Source organism: Callorhinus ursinus, unplaced genomic scaffold (assembly GCF_003265705.2).
Source record: "Callorhinus ursinus isolate GAN/ISIS: 27379988/994484 unplaced genomic scaffold, GSC_fseal_2.0 scaffold6, whole genome shotgun sequence".
In the NCBI taxonomy this organism is placed as follows: Eukaryota; Metazoa; Chordata; class Mammalia; order Carnivora; family Otariidae; genus Callorhinus; species Callorhinus ursinus.
In genome coordinates this window covers 10,767,937-10,787,943 of record NW_027397068.1, presented here as the reverse complement: position 1 = coordinate 10,787,943, position 20,007 = coordinate 10,767,937, and the positions used below count along the sequence as shown (strand labels likewise).

At 46.3% G+C, this 20,007-nt stretch overlaps 1 protein-coding gene across 1 annotated transcript in view; it reads left to right on the top strand.

The window, feature by feature from the left end:
- Positions 1–1,284: 1,284 nt before the first annotated feature.
- Positions 1,285–20,007, top strand: part of GABRR1 (gamma-aminobutyric acid type A receptor subunit rho1) — a 31,855-nt gene continuing 13,132 nt past the window's right edge. Inside the window, exons 1-4 of the mRNA XM_025862487.2 lie at positions 1,285–1,741; positions 17,134–17,240; positions 18,669–18,736; positions 19,754–19,977. Of these exons, the coding sequence (XP_025718272.1) occupies positions 1,620–1,741; positions 17,134–17,240; positions 18,669–18,736; positions 19,754–19,977 (521 nt within the window). The 5' untranslated portion in view covers positions 1,285–1,619. The remainder of the gene's footprint in view (positions 1,742–17,133; positions 17,241–18,668; positions 18,737–19,753; positions 19,978–20,007) is intronic.

Sequence of the window (20,007 nt, the reverse complement as noted above, 5' to 3'; positions counted from 1 at the left end):
CCTTGCTTGTGTTCCCTCTCTCGCTGTGTATCTCTCTGTCAAATAAATAAATAAAATCTTTAAAACAAAACAAAAACAACAACTATGACCTTTAAAAAAAAAGAAGAAAAAGGAAAAGCTTCCTTACACATCCAATAAATAGGACATTAAAACAAGTCAACAGTATTCCAAAGAACCTCAATAAAATTTCCTGCACCAATTTGTTCAATCTTATGTAATTAATTCTCATTCTGATGGATGTTGGGTTAGCAGTTTCATGAAACTGCTTTTCAACTATAAAGAGTCCTGGAAATCCTGACTAAGTTCCACTGATAGGCTCTGAAAGTTATAAAGTTCTCTAAGCCATGTCTGCTGAGATTTGAAGAGTCAGTGGTTTGAAAGACCTTGTACTATCTTCTTCCACAAGGTTCTGGGAGTGCCCTTCTTGGTTGAAGACACAAACTCTGGCCTATAGATTATAGCAGTCTTTGAATAAGCATCAAAGAAAAAGATAAACTATCTACAGTGTTTAAAAAATTCAACCGAGTAAATTCTGAAGATCTCACTGGCTTAATTCAATGATTCACCAGTCAGACAACATCTAATCTAGCAGATAGAAAGGAGCTCTGAGGAGCTATATAAAATGAAAGATTTGTATAAGCAGAAGGGATGGGACAAGGAAGTTACACTAGACGAAAAAGTAGACTGGTTACTGCAAGGTTACTTTCCTTTAGGGGATGGCAGGGGTCTATCAGGTAGATTACTAACTAATGCTAATTAGGTGACTTCTGATTGACTGGTTTAAGATTCCATTTCTGGGGGGGCTGAAACTACGTCTTGTTTTGGTGACATGGAGCTGAGCATAAGTGACTCCATTTTGGGCCCATTCTTTCAACAATAGATAGCACAGACTTAACGGCTATTGCTAATTTATTACTGATATTTTTTAAATGTGAAATGTCTGATAAATTTCATAATACAAATAATACAGCTGACAAGGAAATTTGGTTCATTCTGTTCAAAACAAAGACAAAAAATCCTCTTCCCCACTAGACCTCCCAATCTCAGCCATATAGTCAACCTGCCCAGGTGGGAAGCCCTGAGCTTCTGTGGATTCAGCATAGAAGGGAGTGGGGGCAGGGAGCTGTGCAAATCCAGCCCTCAGCTAAAGCAAATAATAATGGCTGGAAGCTTAAAATAGATCCAGGGAGGAGCTCATTAACTTGGCATGGGAAGCAGTTCAGTACCTCTGGCATTTCTCATTTTGGAAATTGCTTTGGTCCATTTTCCTTCTATTCATTGGACCAGAAAATACAGACCTTTACCAATACATTCACCACAGATGATGATGAACTAATTTAGACCAGCCGAAATAATTGTTCGACAGGAACACAGGACTTCAACCTCAGTTCAGAAAATCCCTGCCATCTGACGTAGGAGGATTTATAGGTTTAGTGGAAATTGCTTTCTCCTGCTCTCCAGATTACATACTGTGGGTTGATTTTTTTTTTTTTTTTTTTTTTTTGGCATGAGTAAACATCCTTGGAATAAGGAACAGACCAATAATGTCTTAAGAGAGAAAAAGAACATCCTTTTCCTTTTTGATATTTCTTGAGAGAACCACTCACACTTGGAAACCCATGTTGGCTGTCCAGAATATGAAAGTTGGCGTCTTCCTTTTGTGGTGGGGATGGGTTTGGGCCACTGAAAGCAGAGTGCACTGGCGAGGAAGAGAAGTACAAGAGATGTCTAAGAAAGGCAGGTGAGTGGACTTCTGGGGATAAAGCTTAAGGTATTGCTCCAGAGGCATTTCCAGCATATCATGTTTTATGTGTATGCCTTTCCGCACCTTTTCCCTTTGTTCTCCTGCTCCCTCTCTTTTAGGAAGTTAGAATTACGTTGTTGTCTTTTAATGATGCTAGATCAGATACGGTGCTATCATTGTATATTCCTAAATCTCTTATGAATTGTCCTAGGCGAAAGATAGACTCTGGAAAAAAGTAAAAATTTTTATTTTTAACAAAGCACCTTGTTTTAAAAAATTAAGGGCAATTATTTGATGTCCGCATCCTAGGTTGGGACAAATCTGCAAATTCTCAAATAGCCAATGGGGTCTCTGATTAGTGAGAATGATTTTGTTAGTTCTAATTATTTCTGCTAGATTTGTGGGTCCCTTACAATGTCAATGAGGCAGCTTTCTTCAAGCCGTATGGCCGGACAGATCATTAGATTGTCCCCTCCTAGTAAGCGCAGGCCAGCTGCTTGCCCGTTGCCCACGGTGTGTGCCGCCCTGGCCGTGCCAGTGTCCGAGGTGGCAGCTGGGGCACAGGCGGACGGCCCCTCGGCACCTGGACTCACTCAGGCGGCTCTGAGCGCAGCACCGGTCATTAACTGATGGCAGTCACAGCCTCACTCCTACTTGCCCCACGTTCATCAGTGAAACAGAGGAAACCTGATCCAGCTCTCTCTCTCTACTGACGAGGAGAGACAGTAAGGGCATTCCTGACTCTCAGTTCTTTATCAGTGTTAAAGATCCAAATTAAGGTCCAAATTAAGCTTCAGGTCTCGTTATTTCTGGATGTAAATATGAACAGACGTCAGAAATATCCAGTAGCGCGAACGGAAATGCAGCTTTTTGCAGATCGGGGCTAGTGACAAGGCTGGGGGTCTGACTCTTCAGTGTCCCCCTCCTGGGTTTTGAGGGGCCTCCACACATGGGCTCCCAGACAGCCCAGTGACGGCTCACAGCACTCGTTCTAGGATGTTTTAACAACATCACAAAACCAGGAGCTGAGATATCTGGGGATCGTGGGAAGTCCTGGGCACGGAGAGAGACTGCTGTGTATGAACCACATGCCCTGGTTCTGTCAGAGTCAGAAGTTGCTTGGGCAAACAGGGGAATTTGTACAGCCATAGAGATTATCTGAACCAAATGTGCTCATGAGGATTAAAAGCAACCACAGCGACAAACCTTATTGGTTGTCATCAGAAACTTCTCAGCCTCTCCCCTAAACTGGAGTTGAATTGGCGACCTATTGGTGAATACCAATGATGAAGAGCAGTCCCAGAGAATGAAACAGATTTTCTTTAAAAACATCATTTGGGGCACTTGGGTGGGGCGGTCGGTTAAGCATCTGACTCTTGGTTTTGGCTCAGGTCGTGATCTCAGGGTCATGGGATCAGCCCGGGGGATCGATCTCCATGTTGGGCTCCACACTCAGAGAGGAGTCTGCTTAAAGATTCTCTCCCTCTCCCTCTGCCCCTCCCCCCAGCTCTCTCTCTCAAATAAATAAATAAGTAAATCTTAAAAAAATTAAATTAAAAAATTACTTAAAAGTACTTTCATTTTTTTATTATGAAAGTCATATACGACTATTATTTAACATTTTTAAAAATGGGAAAAATGTTTTAAAAACACTAAAAACATCGCCAAACCCAGAAATTTATGGGTGTTAACATTGTTGACATTGTTGTGTATTCTTCCACTCCTTTTTTTTCTAAGCACATACTGAGTATTAACTAGTTTGGGATTATTCTATACATATAGTTATATTTGTAGCTTTAATTTATTCAATATGATTTTGTCTGCATGTTTACTTATTTATAGTCTACATAATTATCATCTGAATGGCTGCATTATAATGCATAATAATGCATAATTTACCACCATTTAAGCAGCTTCCTCTGTATTATGGACATTTAGTTGCTTCCTTTGTTATAAATATTACACAAGAATATCTTTGTGCATGAGAATAGTTGTCTAGGTACAGGATTTTCTTTTTTTAAATAAGCTTTACGCCCAACGTGGGGCTTGAACTCACAACCCTGAGGTCAAGAGTCACATGCTCTACTAATGGAGCCATCCAGGCACCCCTACATATGTGATTTCTTAATTAGGATAGACTCCTGGAAGTGTACTGGGTCAAATGGCACAAGGACTTTAAAGCTCCATATATATTTTGCTAAATGGCTTTCCATAATGGTGGACCCAACTTATACTTCCACCAGCCAGGTTACGTTTTATTTTTATGTAGCCTACATTTTTAAAGGGCTCACTTAATTTCATCCAGATCCTCAACTCATAAACTGCGGGTAATTTGCATCCAGGCTTCTCTTCATAGTTTCTACTAATGAAATGCAAAGCAAGGTGAACACATGCACATGACAGGGTGAGGAAAGTGAGGTACCTACGGTGCAGAATCTAAGGAGGCACTTGCCTCCTTAGGTTTGGTTCCCCACTTGCCTCACTCCAGTCTCCACCCCGGCAAATAACTCAAGTATTGTTTCCCAAGATCTCCATAGGAGGCACATCCAAATTCTCCTCACAAATCATGCTACTGGTAAATATCAGCATGCCAGGGCATTGGGCAATGTTTCTAGAATGGATCAGTAGTTATTGTCTCTCCCTCCTCCCTGGAAGAATGGAGGCATAACCTGTCTACACCACAGGCCTGGGGACAAAGCCCCGCTCCAGCTCTGGGAGGGCAAACTGATCTACCAGAAGCCCAAGTACTGTTCTCATACTTGCTTTGGCATGCTAGAGAATTCCAGTTTATTCTGAAGGTAAAGTGGGTCTGAATAGCTTCAGCTGATTTCTATTTTGGAGGGATCACACTGGTGGCAGTAGGGTAGAAGGGTGGGACGGTGCTAGAGGGGAGACAGGGAAAGTCATCCGGATCTATGCCTTATCCCAGGTGAGAGGCAGTGAAAGCCGGAGGTAGGATATCAGTGGAAAGAATAGGGCTGGGGGAGATGGATCTAAGAGCTTTAAGAAGATAGAATTGGCAGAATTCGATCGGGTGGAAGCCTAGCAGGCATTTGGATTGTGTGACCTCGTAGAAGGTGGTGCCAGGGAAGGCACAGCCGGATGAGGAGCAGATTTGGGGGGAAAGAAGCATTCATTATGAACACGTGGACCAGGATGTGCTTTCACGAGATGCTAAGAGATAGCTGTCCAGTCAGAGGCTTATAGGTGTGCAGCTCAGGAGGGAAATCGGGCTTGGAGATGTGGATTTAATCGGAGTCCTCATAAGTGGTGGTGGATGAGGTGGCCCAAAGACGGCCTGTCCACGTGAAAGAAGAACAGGATCAAGGACAGAACCTTAGGGAAGAGCAACATTTGAGGAGAGGATGGAAGAAGAAGCCTTCCTTGGTGAAGGACGCTGGAAAAGAAGGACCAGAGAAATAGGTGTATGACTGGAATAGAGAGGTGTCAAAGATGCCAAGAGAGTCATTTATTCGAAAGTTGTCAAACGCTTGTTAGAGGGCCGGCACCACACCGGCAGTGGGTACTTCATCAATGACTAAATCAAATACAGGTCGTGCTCTCAAGAGGCTTACAGACCAGAGAGGCATTCCAGCAAAGTGTCAAGGGTTTCCAGAGGGAGGGGGTGAATAATAGGGTCAGATTACACAAAGACACAGGGGCTAAGAGCCACTGAGGACCTCAGAGAAGAGAAGAGTGGCAGTGGGTTGAAGAGCGGGGAGGAGATGGGGTGAGTATAGGTAAGTCATACGAGAAACTCAGCTGTGAACGGAAAGGCAGTGACCGGGGAGGGTGAGAGAGAGCTGGGCAAGAGCTCTCAGGCCGGCAGAGACCCAGCGGTTCACAGGTTAAAGGGGGAAGGCGGGAGAAAGGCAGTGATGATGATGATGATGATGCGTGAGACACTTGCTGTCAAACCCCTGTCCTGACAAAGCACAAACCGTTGGATTGTGGACTGGGTCTCCGGCTGCCCTAAGGGTCTTGGAAGCTGATTCTCTCCTAAGTGAGTAAGTCATGTTCTCGCCTCATCTTGTCCTTCATTCTCCAGATGGTTTGCTTGAACTTTTGACCCTCTTCTTTGGGCTGCTGGTTCTTGTCCAGTTATGACCTGCCGCTCAACCTGACGGTTTCCCGAGGCCTGCACTTGGGCTGCTCCCCATGCTCCTGACACCCTTCCCTTTCCTCTTTCTCCTGCTCCTTTTTTTTTTTTTGCTGCTCCAGTGCTTGCCAGAGACATCACCTTCTCTGAGGAGCCTTCCTTGGCCCCCCCGCCACCCCTGCCTCTCAGTCTCAACTGGGCAACTTACTTCTGAGGTTCCACAGCCCCAATCCATCCCATCTCAGAGGACCAATCTCTCAGCATTAGCGCTCACTCCTCACCTGCCGCAGCTTCTAGACTATGAGCTCCTTGAGGGCTGTTATTAGTCTGTTTGGGATGCCATAACAAATCACCACTGACTGGGTGGCTTAAGCAACAGACAGTGATTCTCTCACAGGTCTGCAGGCTAGAAGTCCACGATCAAGGTGCTGGCAAATTTGGTTTCTGGTGAAGTCTCTCTTCCTGACTTGTAGACAGCCCCCTTCTTGCTGTGCCCTCACATGGCCTTTCCTAGGTGCTTGCCGAGAGGGATGGAGGGGGCATCTCTGGTGTCTCTTCCTCTTCTTGTAAGGACACCAGTCTTATTGGATCAGAGCCCCATTCTTAGGATCTCATTTAACCTTAATTACCTCCTTAACAACTGATCACCAAAAACAGTCACACTGGGAGTTAGGGCTTTAACATATGAATCAGGGGGGCACAGTCCAGTCCATAACAGGGGCTCAACTTGTACCTTTGTCTTTGTCACCCCAAGTTCAAGTACAATATCTGATACATGGCAGATACTCAAGAAATGTTAAGCATAAATAAATGAGTGAGTCCTAACTGTTGCTATTCCTGTACTTCATTCATCCAACAAATATGGCTTCACGACATGATTTTCCAGGCGCTGCGCCCAGGGCTTGGGAGACAATGGCGAGCCCTTGAGATACTGACAGTTTAGTGGGGGTGACAGACATTCATCAAATAATTTTTACAGAATGTCAGAATTGCAAGGACCTTAGAAATCCCTTCATTTAAAGATGAGACTCAAAGGGCCCCAAAATATACAATACTTATGCCAAGGTCATGCAACCTCCCCTCAGAATTCCACACCTCTCATTTCTTCATGTCCAGGGCCCACTCCTCACCATCACAAAGGGAAAACAGGACATTATATTGATGGGTGTGAGATTCAGGTTGAACCACATGAAAATGTTTTTCTAGGTCAAAACCAGTTGAGTGTCAGCCATTTTATGTGGTTCAAACATTTATTTGCTTAATCCTTACAGCAGTCTTATAAAGTTAGCATCATTTCCCCATTTTATAGAAAGCTGAGGCACAGGAAGCTCAAGTAACCTGCCCAAGGTTTACAGCTAGTTTGGGGCCACCCTGGGAATCACACTGAAGTCTGACTTGCGCCAAATGTGAGACCCTCCCCATACTGTAAGCTGCCTCCTTGAGAAAACCTAACTTCAAATAAGTGATTGTGACTTGTGATTACTGTGACATCAGGTCTCCCTGTAGGTTTTTACTACCCACTCTTCTGGGCCTGGTCCTGTTCCATTTCCAGGTGAGAGGGCAGGAGGTGGGGGAAGGTAGAGAAGTTCATTCAGTAACTTCACTTACCAAAATATGTTGCGGGCTGTCTCCTTGACAAACATACTATTTGTTTGCTTGTTTTTTTGGTTTTGGTTTTTTAACAGCTGGTGTATTTAGTTAGTGATGGGAGCTCAAAAGACATTTACTGAGAGTCTAAAGTGTTCAAAAGCACATAGGCATATAGTGAATAGAATATGATCAGTAAACCAAGGTTGCTCATAAAGGGGGTAGCATTGGAATTAGAGACAGATTTCTACATGTGAGAAAATAGTGTATAGAAAATAGTTAAAGAGCTATAATAAATGGGAAAAATACGAAGTGAGAATTCTGATAAAGAGAATAGGTGGGAAAAAAATCAGAGCTTTAAATTAAAAGAAAGCAATCCAGTGTCTTCAAATGGGAAGGCACAGGGAATTTATGTTGGGGCATATGTACAAGATAAAAGACATGATCTAGGCTGAGATTTTACCTGAGAAGTAAGGGGACAAACATGCTCTTGCTGTGCCTATTTGCCTCCACCAAGGGTGATAGCATCCTAGGTCTTTGTGCTATGGACCCAACCAGGTTGGTGGGAACAGGGCTCAGTCGTGGTGGCAAGAAGAAAGCTTGATCAAATGAGCCTGAGATAGGACTTGGAGATAAGATCAGAAGCCACATTAAAGTTGGACTGGTCCCACCCACAACACACACATCTTTTCATTCCAGGCAGCTCGGGTGTCCCACAGGTGCACTGACATCTGGTGTCAAGGAGTGTTCACACCCTGTGTTAATCAGGGTTCTACAGAGAAACAGAACCGCTAGGATGCATGTAATATGTATCTATCTATCTGTAAATGCGGTATTACATAGATACATTGTGTGACACAGATGTAGTGTAATATACATGTATGGAGAGAGAGGAGGGAAGAAGATTTATTATTCAGCAACAGGAGTTGAGGCTGTGGCTCAAGTCTGAAGGCAGTCTGGTGGCAGAATTCCCTCTTCCTCAGAGGATCTCAGCTTTTTCTCTTAAGGCCTTCAACTGATTGGAGGAGACCCACCCACACCATGAAGAGCAATCTGCTTTGCTTAAAGTCTACTGATGTAAATGTTTTTTTGTGTGTGTTTTTTTAAGATTTTATTTATTTATTTGACAGAGAGAGACACAGCGAGAGAGGGGACACAAGCAGGGGCAGAGGGCGAGGGAGAACCGGACTCCCCGCTGAGCAAGGAGCCTGATGTGGGACTCGATCCTAGGACCCTGGGATCATGACCTGAGCCGAAGGCAGATACTTAATGACTGAGCTACCCAGGTGCCCTACTGATGTAAATGTTAATCACATCCTTAAAAACACCTCACTTCAGGGCACATGGGTGGCTTGGGGGTTAAGCATCCGACTCTTGATTTTGGCTCTGGTCATGATCTCAGTGTCGTGAGATTGAGCCCACAGTGGGCTCCATGTTGGGCATGGAGCCTGCTTAAGATTCTCCCTCTCTCTCTCCCTATGCCCCTCCCCCTGCTGCTCCCTCTCTCTCTCAATAAAAGCAAAAACAAATGAACAAACAAAACAAAACAAAAAAAACCCTCGCAGCAACATCTTGTTTAAACAGGCTGGTGTTTGGGCGCCTGGGTGGCTCAGTTGGTTGAGCGACTGCCTTCGGCTCAGGTCATGATCCTGGAGTCCCTGGATCAAGTCCCGCATCGGGCTCCCTGCTCGGCGGGGAGTCTGCTTCTCCCTCTGGCCCTCTTCCCTCTCGTGCTCTCTATCTCTCATTCTCTCTCTCTCAAATAAATAAATAAAATCTTTAAAAAAAAAAAAAAACAGGCTGGTGTTTAACCAAAAACTGGGTACCATGGCCTAGTGAAGTTGACACATAAAATTACCCATTACATACCCATTACATACAAACCAAACCCAGCGCTGTGGTTTGAAAAGCAGATTATTGGTTACTTATTCAAAAATCCAACTTAGTAAGAAATCAAAAGAAATGAACTATTTACACCCAAGGGAAAATACAGAATACTTATTCACTATGTGGAAAAATGCACAACCTCTATAGCAATTCAATAAATATAATATAAGTATAATATAAATAACATTATGGTAACATCCTTATTAGATAAATAAGAATTAAATGCACACATGTGCATACACTCACTCACACACACCCTGTGCTGGTGGGTCTGGAGGAAACCAAAACCATATTTGTGGGGCTCTGCCAGTGGACTGACCCTTCCCACACCGCCATCCACCCATAGGACCAGAGCTATAAGGTACCTCTAGTACCTTAAGGGGTGATGCCTTCTGTAATCCGCTTGAAAGGTCTCCAAGCTCCCCTGCAGCCCAACCCCTTATTTCACAGCAGAGTAATTAGAAACAGACAGAAAGCAGAAATGTGTTGGGGTGCCTGGATGGCTCAGACAGTTAAGCGTCTGCCTTCAGCTCAGATCATGATCCCAGAGTCCTGGGATCGAGCCCCGCATCAGGCTCCCTGCTCATCAGGGAACCTGCTTTGCTGTCTCCCTCTGCCTGCCGCTCCTCGTCCTTATGCTCTCTCTCTGTCAAATAAATAAACAAAATCTTTAAAAAAATAAAAGAAAGAAAGCAGAAACGTGTTGTGTTCTCTCATCAGCCGGGAAAGCTGGGGCTTGAGACAGTGTGCCGGCTTCCTCACTGGCTGGTGTCCTTCCTGCTCTACCAGGTCATTGCCTCGAAGAGCAATGTGTACAAAGTATCACAGCGGCCTGACTCAGGGTGCACACTGGAGAGTACCACCGTGCTCAGTCTTAGGTGAGCAGCAGAGCAAGCTCAGCTGGTCTGGCCTACGTCTCCCCCCTGACCTCCCTCCCACTGCCACACAGGCCTGCTCGCTGCTCCTGCCGCACCCTGAGCGGCCCCACCTCCTGGCCCCTGGCCCTGCTGGCCTCTGCGGCCTCTGCCGGGAGCACTCTTTCCTAGCCTCACCAGGTGGTTCCCTCATCTTCTCAGGCCTCTGCCTGATTGTCACTTCCAGGGAAGTGTTCCCCGGCCACCCATGTAAAACAGCCAGCTAAGCACCCACTCCCAAACCCTTACTCGGCTTGCCATCATTGCCCTAAATGTACGTTCCCATAAGGTGGGAGCCCTGGATGTGTGTCCATGAGAATTTCCTTTGATGTTCTGGCTTCAGCAGGAACAGTGATAGGCAACCCCAAGAATCCACCACCGAAGCTCCTAAGCTCGATGGGATGGTGGCGGGAAGACTGGCTCCAGACAGTAAGGAGGCCTGGCTTTTGGACCTGGAGTTGCCACATACTCCGTGACTTGTGAGAAGTCACTGGACATCCTCAAGTCTATTTCTTCCGTAGAGTGGAGTCAGTTAGCTCTGTCACCTCAGGGTTATTTTAAGGACTGTGTGAGCCAAAGTATGGGAAAGTGCTTTGACTACCGTAAAGCTCAATAAACCCCTGAAGACCCTGGGCCTCACTTATGCCATCTTGTGATGGGCATGGCTAAGAAACCCCCATGCACACCCTCATCCCACCAGGCGCTCCTTAGGGCTCATCTCTGCTTGGGGGACAGTGACACCATGCACACCATCCGGGGACACTCCCCGGATCTGCCAACTAGAGGCCCGCCCCAGGGAAAGGCGATCAGTGTAGGATGTCTTGCTCTGTCTGAGCTCTCACTGGTTTCATGCTATCGACATGATGAGACACAGTAAGTTCCTAAGTTGTCTTTGTAATCAAAGTTCTAGCGCATGGCCAGAAATCATCCTGGAGCTTAATTCAGCAGCTTTCATGATACCCTTTTTTCTTCTTTGTCAATCTCAAGAAAGCATTTTCTCGACCCCAGTTCTCTGGCCTCTCTCTTATTTTCCAGATTTTCTCTGTTTCAGAATCCTTAAGTTTCCTGAGGTGTGATTCATCTGGATCTGTAGGCTTGAATTCCATTTAACTAAAAATTAGAACAGTGGTTTTCAACATTGGCCAAGAAGGTTTGAAAGCTCTTGATGGCTGGGTCCCACCCCTGGTGTGGGCGTGGCTTGGGAGGTTTTAAGCATCTCGGGTGACCCCAAAGTGCAGTCGGGCTGAGAAACCCTGAGTTAGGTGATCTCATGCCAACATTTTCACTATGCTGAGCAGCAACTCATTCTTTTCACTGCTCCCTTCCCAATGCAGAGGCCAGTCTCTTTGACAGAGACTGGATTCTGGTAACAGAGTCTCAGCCTTATCTTAATCGTTGACTAACATTGCCCCTCTCCTCCCAGCAGCATATTTCTGTCTGCACACTCTCCTGGCTCAGAATACAACTTTAAGGAAAGCTGCTTGTCTTTAGCAGCTTCCCTGAGTATCACCTCATTTAAGCCTTGACCTCCTTGGCACACTTCTCGCAGGACCATTCGCCTCTTTGGAATGTACCTTTGGGTTTGTGTTTCTCCTTCCATATTTTGTACGTATTTTTGTGAAATCTGAGTTCTGCACACGGTGAGGAGCTGGGGCTACAGAAGTATATGAGATAGAGTCCCTCCCTGATAGAGTTCACAGTGAAGTGCATGAAGTGGTCAGAAAGCCCTCCGCCACATGGGCTGGTGCACGTGGAGAGGAGAGAAGTTCTGACTTTGGTAGGAAGGGGGGAAACCTGGGAATTCTTCTAGGAGGAGGTGATATTTGATCTGGGAGTGCAAGGCATTGCCTAGGTAAGAAGAAGTATGAAGAATGGTGGCAAAGATTTCCAGACAAATGGGGCAGCAGGAGCAAAAGCATAGAGGTGTAATGGGCAACTGCAACAAGTGGGGGACCAAGTGGGAGCTGAAGCTGGGAAGGAACCTTTATGTATACATGACTATTACAAATGCCATGAAAACAAGATTGTTTTCGTTAACTGGTTGAAAAAATTCCTTCATCATCAAAATTAAGTTCTCTATCTTCTCAGAGATGACAAAATCAGCAAAGTGAAGTAGAACTTATCAGGTGCTCTGCTATCGGCTAAAAGAGGGAGACTTCCAGCAGACCCCTTGCTCATCACAGGTTCCCATCCCTGCTCTATCCAACCTCTGAGAGAGTTCTGAGATGTACTTCAGGAAAACATCACCCACCGACAAGTTGACCAAGAACTATAACAAGAAAACATCAAGATGTACCATAGGTCAGAACTTTTTATTCTGTCCAAGATGATAGGATGGACGTGGGTGGTTCAAAAAATGTACACCCTCTGTTCAGTCCAAAAAGGTGTCTCAAATGTCATCCTATATCATCATAACTTGGGACATGTCTATATTTTCTTCATAACTTCTCAGGGGCTCATTCAATAAATAAGTGGCCACCAGTTTTGTATAGGGTCCATGCTAGCTCCTATGTGAGGGGAAAGATCAGCTTGGGCCTTCTACATCTAACCCAAATTCCAAGCAATGGGAGCCACATCTTCCAGCGAGGCACCGTGGCCAACCCTGCTTCCAACTGTGGAGCCAGACCGTCTGGATTTGACTCCCAAATCCATCATATTTACAAGTTATTCAGACCCCCTTTGTCTTAGTTTCCTCACGTATAAAATGGGGATAATGACAAAGCCTACCACATAGGGTTGTTATGAGGACTAAGCCAAGTTAGTACATGTAATATAAGTTAGCATAGTACCTGGCGGATAGTAAGGACTCAAGCAGTGTTTGTTATTCCTACCATTTGCTGTGTGTCATACTTCATTTCAAGATTAACAATCAGGGGCGCCTGGCTGGCTCAGTCAGTAGAGCATTCAACCCTTGATCTGGGGGGTTATGAGTTTAAGCCCCACACTGAGTAGGGCCTGCTTAAAAAACTTAATAATCATACTCCTGGCTGGTAAAAAGATGCCAATGCCATGTAAACTATATCACGATATACTGTAACTTGAGTTTAAAAGCAAGTTACAGTGTCTCCTCTCTCTCTCTCAGAGGATAAGGGCATATGCAGCTGGCAGAGATTATTTCTGAGTGGTTTTTATTTTCTCCTTTATGTTTAAATCTATTTTACAAATTTAACATGGGCGTATAAGCAAAAAAAAAAGTTATTTAAAAATATTAAACAACATCAGTGAGAAAGACTTTAAGGATCCTATTTATCACTCTTTTCTAGGCTAGAATCTAAGCTTCACGATGGGAGAGGCAATGGCATCTCAGAGCCCATACCTGTTTCAGGCGGGCCCAAAGCCAAAGCAAGAACTGGGTCAAGCTCAATTCCCATCCCGAGCCCTTCTTTCGATTCCTCCTGCTTCCCTTTTCAGATGCCAATCAAGGGGGCTAATCGTTTTCCTTCATTCCACTAACATGTGTTGAGAGCCCACAGGGGCCCAGCACTGTACAAGGTGCTAAAGATAAAGAAGACTCTGCCCTTGGTGGCCTGTGATCTCATCCTACCCCTGCTGACCATCAGTTGCCATGGCCTGTAGCCCAAAGACAGTGCTCTCTGCAATCTTAGCTCTTACCCACTCCTGCCGAGCTCCTGCTTCTGCCCCACTTTGCTACAGATGACATAATCCCTACGCATCAGTCCTGATGTGTGTGCATCAGTCGAGTTCTGGCAGAAAACAGGATTGCACTCAAAAGGGCTTACCCAATAACTGAATAAAGGGACTACTCATAGAGCTGTGGGCAAGGTTCAGGGAACAAAGCAGGCATGCCAATGTCCTCAAGGACGAGGACCAGCAGGAAGCCATGACTACCCACAGTCCTGGAGGGGAAATAGTATTATTGGAGCCTATTGAAGATACAGTGATTATCTGTAATCACAGAGCAACACAATTGCTAGTTCCTGGCATTGAAGCAGTGAGAGAATGAGGAATAAATGCCCTGCTCTGTCATCTCCTGCCAGTGCCCATTCGGCTGAATCCACAAGCCAGAGAGCAAGGATGCCCAAGCCATACAGTACCTGGCAATGTGTTACTATCCGTAGTAACAGTTTCATGGTAGATCCAAGTGAAAAATGGCATCAGTTTCTGGTCTGGGTGAACTAATGGGGCAGATATTTTAAGGCAGACCTCCTCAGACCAGTTGTTCTAAGTAATTAATTCTCCAAATCCCTGCTCCTGTGGGTACTGGGAAAACGCTCATCAAAAGGCTAAATCAACGCATTGAAGCTTCATAGTTTTGTTTTTTTTTCTTTCACATTTTATTGACTATATTGGAAGTAGATCTGAAGGGTGAGGGGTGCTCTGTGGATTTGAGTACCTAGGCTGTCTCTAGCACGCCTTTGTTTTTAATGTTCATCGTAGACAGATGACGACCAGAAGTACACAAAGATGCCAACAGGTAAGCCGGGCATGGCCACAAACACACGCGCACCATTCTAAAGATGTCTCTTCCCCACACCTCAACTGTGGTGACTTTCAGCAGCAATGCCCACCCCCCCAGCCAAGGGGCATGAGGCAGAAGGTGGGAGACCAGAGGAAGGGAGAACTGGAAAGGAAAAGATGATGGGGCTCCCAGCTCCAGCTGGGTGGGAGAGGATGAGGGAGGCGACCGGGGACCGGTTTTCCTCCTCTCCAGGTCCCCCGCGTCTTCCTCCCTTACACCCATAAGCAGCATAGCAGGGTCCTGGTTCACAGTTCTGATTCTTCCCCTGGACTGCTTCCTTTGCAGTCACTTCCTTACCTCAGAAGGAAACTTCCTTGTCAGATCAGTAATGACAGTGGCTCCTTCCGTTTGTGTACCCTTTAGAGTCTGAAGAGTACTTCCACACACATTATCTCATTTACTCCTCACACCCCTTGTCAGGTCACAGAACTTTACCTTCTAGTGGTTGAGGAAACCGAGTCTCAGGGAACACGTTGCCTAAACGCACTGAGTAGGCAGTGTCAGAGTTTCTCTGTCTCTCAGCCACTGTTTCCCCGCACAATGATGAAAGGTTTCTTCAAGAAAGAAGATAGCAAAGGACTTAAAGGTGGACTGAGGTCATTATAAAGGAGGAAACCATGCGTAGTGAGGATAAAATGAACCAGGGCAATGACTCTCAAAGTGTTGTCTCCAGACCAGTGGCATTGGTAGCATCTGGGAATGTCTTAGAGGTGCAGATAATTGAGCCTCAGCCCAGACCTACTGAATCAGAAACATCAGAGGAAAGGGGAGGTTTGGGAACCTAGGTTTGAACAAACCCACCAGAAGATGCTGATGCATGCCAAAGTTTGGGAACCACTGCCTCCAGGGGAGAGGAGGTGGGGTGTGGTGGTAGCCTGAAGAGAACACACGGCTCCTGTTAGCATAAGGAGGAGCTGGGAAGGTAGTCACTGATTTCTGTGGATTCTAGAGATGGTGCTGATGGGTGAATGAAGACCGTTCAAGGCCACTGAAGCCTTGTTTGTAATAGCAGGAGACTAGAAACAACCCAAATATCCACCAATAGAGGATGGTCACATGAATTATGGTGCATCCATGTACTGGAACACTACACAGTGTAAAGCAGAATAAGAGGCTTGAGATATTTAGATATGGAAAAAATCCAAAGTACATTTAAATAAAAGAAGAAAAAGCAGGAGAGTTTATATAATATGTTAACTTTGATTTTAAAAAGGGGAGAACTAAGAACATATATTTGTATTTCCTTGTACCTATAAGAAGCTCCGGACAGAGACAAGAAATCATTCAGAGAGGAACCTGTGGATGGGAGAATGGGAAAGATGGAAACATATAGGATGTCAACTTTTCACTGCATTTCCTTTTCTAAAATTGTCCAACCCTGTAAATAGATTACCTATTCAGAAAAAATAAAAAATAAATAAAAACGGCCATTGGTGTAATTCAGCAAGGGAAGAACAAGAGACTGCCTCCTATGGAACAAGGATGGTGGGCATTTCCAAGGGCAGAATGAGCCAATAGAGGTCAAGGGTACCAAGTTCTGCCCACACCCACTGCCTCTCCCCTCCAGCTCAAACTCTCCCAGAATGGCCAAAACGCTTTGGGGGAGTTTAGACTTCTTAATAAGACCAGGACCAGCAGTTCTCGGCCTCAGCTACACATTAAAATCATCCGGGAAGGAACACCTGCGTGGCTCAGTCGGTTAATTGTCTGCCTTCAGCTCAGGTCATGATCCCAGGGTCCTGGAATCGAGTCCCGCATCGGGGTCCCTGCTCAGTGGGGAGTCTGCTTCTCCCTCTACCTGCCACTCCCCCTGCTTGTGCTCTCTCTCTCTCTCTCTCTGACAAATAAATGAATAAAATCTTTAAAATTAATAAAATAAAATCATCCGGGAAGTTTTTGGGCACGCGGGTGGCTCAGTCGGTTAAACATCTGCCTTTGGCTCAGGTTATGATCCCAGGATCCTGGGATCGAGTCCCACAGCAGGCTCCCTGCTTGTCGGGGAGCCTGCTTCTCCATCTCCCCCGACCCCCGGCTCATACTCTCTCTCGCTACCTCTCTCTCTCTCAAATAAATAAATAAAAATCCTTAAAAAAATAAATAAAAAATAAAATCATCTGGGAAGCTTTTAAAAATACCAATTGCCAGGCCCCGTTCCCAGAGCACCCAAATCCAAATCTCTGAGGAGGGGCCTAGGCATTGGTATTTTTAGAGTTCCTCAGTTATGATTCTAAACCACAGTCTTGGACCTTCTGGGTCAGCTCATTTATCCAGAAAGCTGGAGAGAGGAAGAGAGAGTATCCAATAGCTTAAAAGAAGAAATAACACATCCCATCGAACCTGTCATGATCAAATCTGACTGCAAAAATTTTTTTATCTGTCTTGATTGGAATCTGTGATGAACCTGTTTCTCCCCCCTTGGCAGCCCAATTCTGAAGCGAAGCCCTGATATCACCAAATCGCCACTGACCAAGTCAGAGCAGCTTCTGAGGATAGACGACCATGATTTCAGCATGAGGCCTGGCTTCGGAGGTATGAGACATGCGCTCATGGTGGGGTCTGTCCACCTGTCCACGGGTAGAAGTCAAACCAAGGGACCACCCTGCTTTGCTGTCCCCCAATCAGGTCTGCCTCCGTTGTGCTTGGGGGCCAAGACGGAGCCCACAGCATCTTCTGAGCATCCCCCTGCCCAGCCCCACCGTGGGCTCTGCTAAGCACATTCCCAGTCTAGCTAGCTGAGCTGTCCTCCGGCCGCTGCTCTGTCAGGAAGGCTGGGGACCGGTGAGGCCAGCTGGCTGTGGGCCAGGCCAGGGGAAGACCAGGCAGCTGCAGCCCAAAGCTGCCTCCTGAAAATGCTCAGAAATAACAATCTTTGACTAAATTCGTGCTCATCTGGGAGCGGGCAGATGGGACTGTAGGTGTCAATCCAAGGGCAGAGTGTGGTCTGCTGGATTTAATTAAATGAAAATAGCTTGAGAAAATAATGATCTAGTGCAGAGGGCTGTCACAGCCCTTTGAAGCTTAGCCTGCAGCTGGTGGATTTCAACCCCTTCAGTGTCAAGTAGGGTTTTCATCCATATAGGTTTCTTCCTGGAATAAAATATTTATTTTAGAAATCGTTCTCATTTTTTTATTTCTCCCAGCCACCTTCACCCAAAGAATAAACAGGTTCTAGAAGGGGGTCTCTATCCAATCCATAACCTGCCGCTGTTGGATCTAAACCTACCTCCATCCATGATAATCCAAGTGTGCTCCAAGCCTGCCCCAGTCCAGGGAGGGAAAGGGGCAGCAATCTATTCCCTTTATATGCTTTCCTTCTCTTGATGAATATTACGTTTTCATGGCCTAGAAATGCCAAAAAAAAAAAATTATAATGTTCCAAGGCCACCCTGGTGCATCATGTCCACCTTGGAAGCGACTCCATCATGTGGCAAAGATGCAGATCTCTGGGCTTGGCAAACGACCTGAATGTGGCTTTGGTTCTGGGTGCTTATTTACCAAGCAGTGCCTTTCTCATGGCCAGACAGAGACATTGGCTTCCATGACAAAATCAGGAGGCAAATATAAAGAATAAAGTAGATGACCTCATGCTAGGGAGTAACTCCTTAGATTAGACCCAGCTTTGAGCTAGGTCTTCACTGTACCTTTCAATGAGCATGTGTAACCAAAGAAGAAAGCTTCATGGAACCTCATCGTTTCGGAATCACCTGAATGATTCAGACAAAAGCTTAAAAAAAAAAAACAAAACAACAATAGCAACCTTTGTTGGAATATTCCAGGGAGCCAGCCCATGATTCAACCCTTTGATTTCTGGCTTCTCTTCAGCTTGACATGTGGGGATGCCAAACCTTCAAATCTGGCAGGAAGCTGAGGAAACGGGTTCCAGGGGGAATGCTCCTCATGCTTGTAGTAAAAATTCAAGTAAAAAGAATAAATGTTCTTGCCACGCCCCATTTGCAGGTCCGGCCATTCCTGTCGGTGTGGATGTACAGGTGGAGAGCTTGGACAGTATCTCAGAGGTCGACATGGTAAGCGCTTCTGTTGCTGGGGCTGCGGGCAGGTGGATTCACACGGGGCCTGTGTTGGGCCAGGATGTCCACACACCCGAATTCACTAGGTCTCACAACTCCCTGGGCCATGGCAATGCCCATACTCATTTTATAGGTGGCTCAGGAAGGTTAAGACACTTGCCAAAAGCCACCCAACTGGTATGAGACAGAGCTGGATGGCAAAGTTGATCTCCCTCCAGTGCCTAGGCTCTTGCCACGGGCATGTGCTCGCTAGGCAAAGGCTCTCCAACAGAAACGGTAGGGTTGCAGGTTGCAGCTGTCAACGACCAGATGTTCTACAGCTGGAGATCCTGTATCTGGCTGTGGAAATGCCGAACTGCTGAAAGGGGTCCCTTTTTTCCCTTTTCAGTGGGTTTAGGTGGGAAAATGGAAAGTTCTACAACTCCTCAACTTACAGGACTTGTTTACAGCCTTATCTTAGTTTGGGTTCTCCAAAAAGCAGACTTGAGAGAAACATTCTAGCACAAGAAGTTTATTTGGGAGGTGACCCCTGGAAACATGAGAAGAGTGGGGGGAGGTGAGACAGGGATGGGGAGAAAGCGAAAAGGCCCGTGCCTTCAAACCAGTTACTACTGTGAATCTCAGTCCCACTGGGGGAACTCCGAGAGTCAGCAAAGAACACACTCGGGGTTATCCCAGCTGAGGGGCCAAGGAGCCGGGGTGCTTATCTAGCCCTTCCCACCCACCGCGTCCCCCCAGCTCGTTGAGGTTCAGCAGTGCTGGCAGCAGCACCTTGTCAGTGTGGGGGCAGATGCCAGGGGATGGGCCGCGGAAACGGGGTTCCACTAGAAGTCTCTGGCTGAGTCCCTCCCCTGCAGTCCTCCTCCTACTGCAGCAAACCCCAGGGACCATGTGAAGACCTCCACTCTGCGGTTTCATTCCCAGCCGGGTGATGGCTCCACGGGGCACCCCGCGTCCTGCAGACACCCAGTAGGTTCAGTGTGTGGGGTTCCCCTCTCTCGCCCTCCCCTCCAGGACTTCACGATGACCCTCTACCTGAGGCACTACTGGAAGGACGAGAGGCTGTCCTTCCCGAGCACCAACAACCTCAGCATGACGTTTGACGGCCGGCTAGTGAAGAAGATCTGGGTCCCTGACATGTTTTTTGTGCACTCCAAGCGCTCCTTCATCCACGACACCACCACGGACAACGTCATGCTGCGGGTCCAGCCCGACGGGAAGGTGCTCTACAGCCTCCGGTGAGGCCCTGGCAGCCCCCCTGCGCCCGC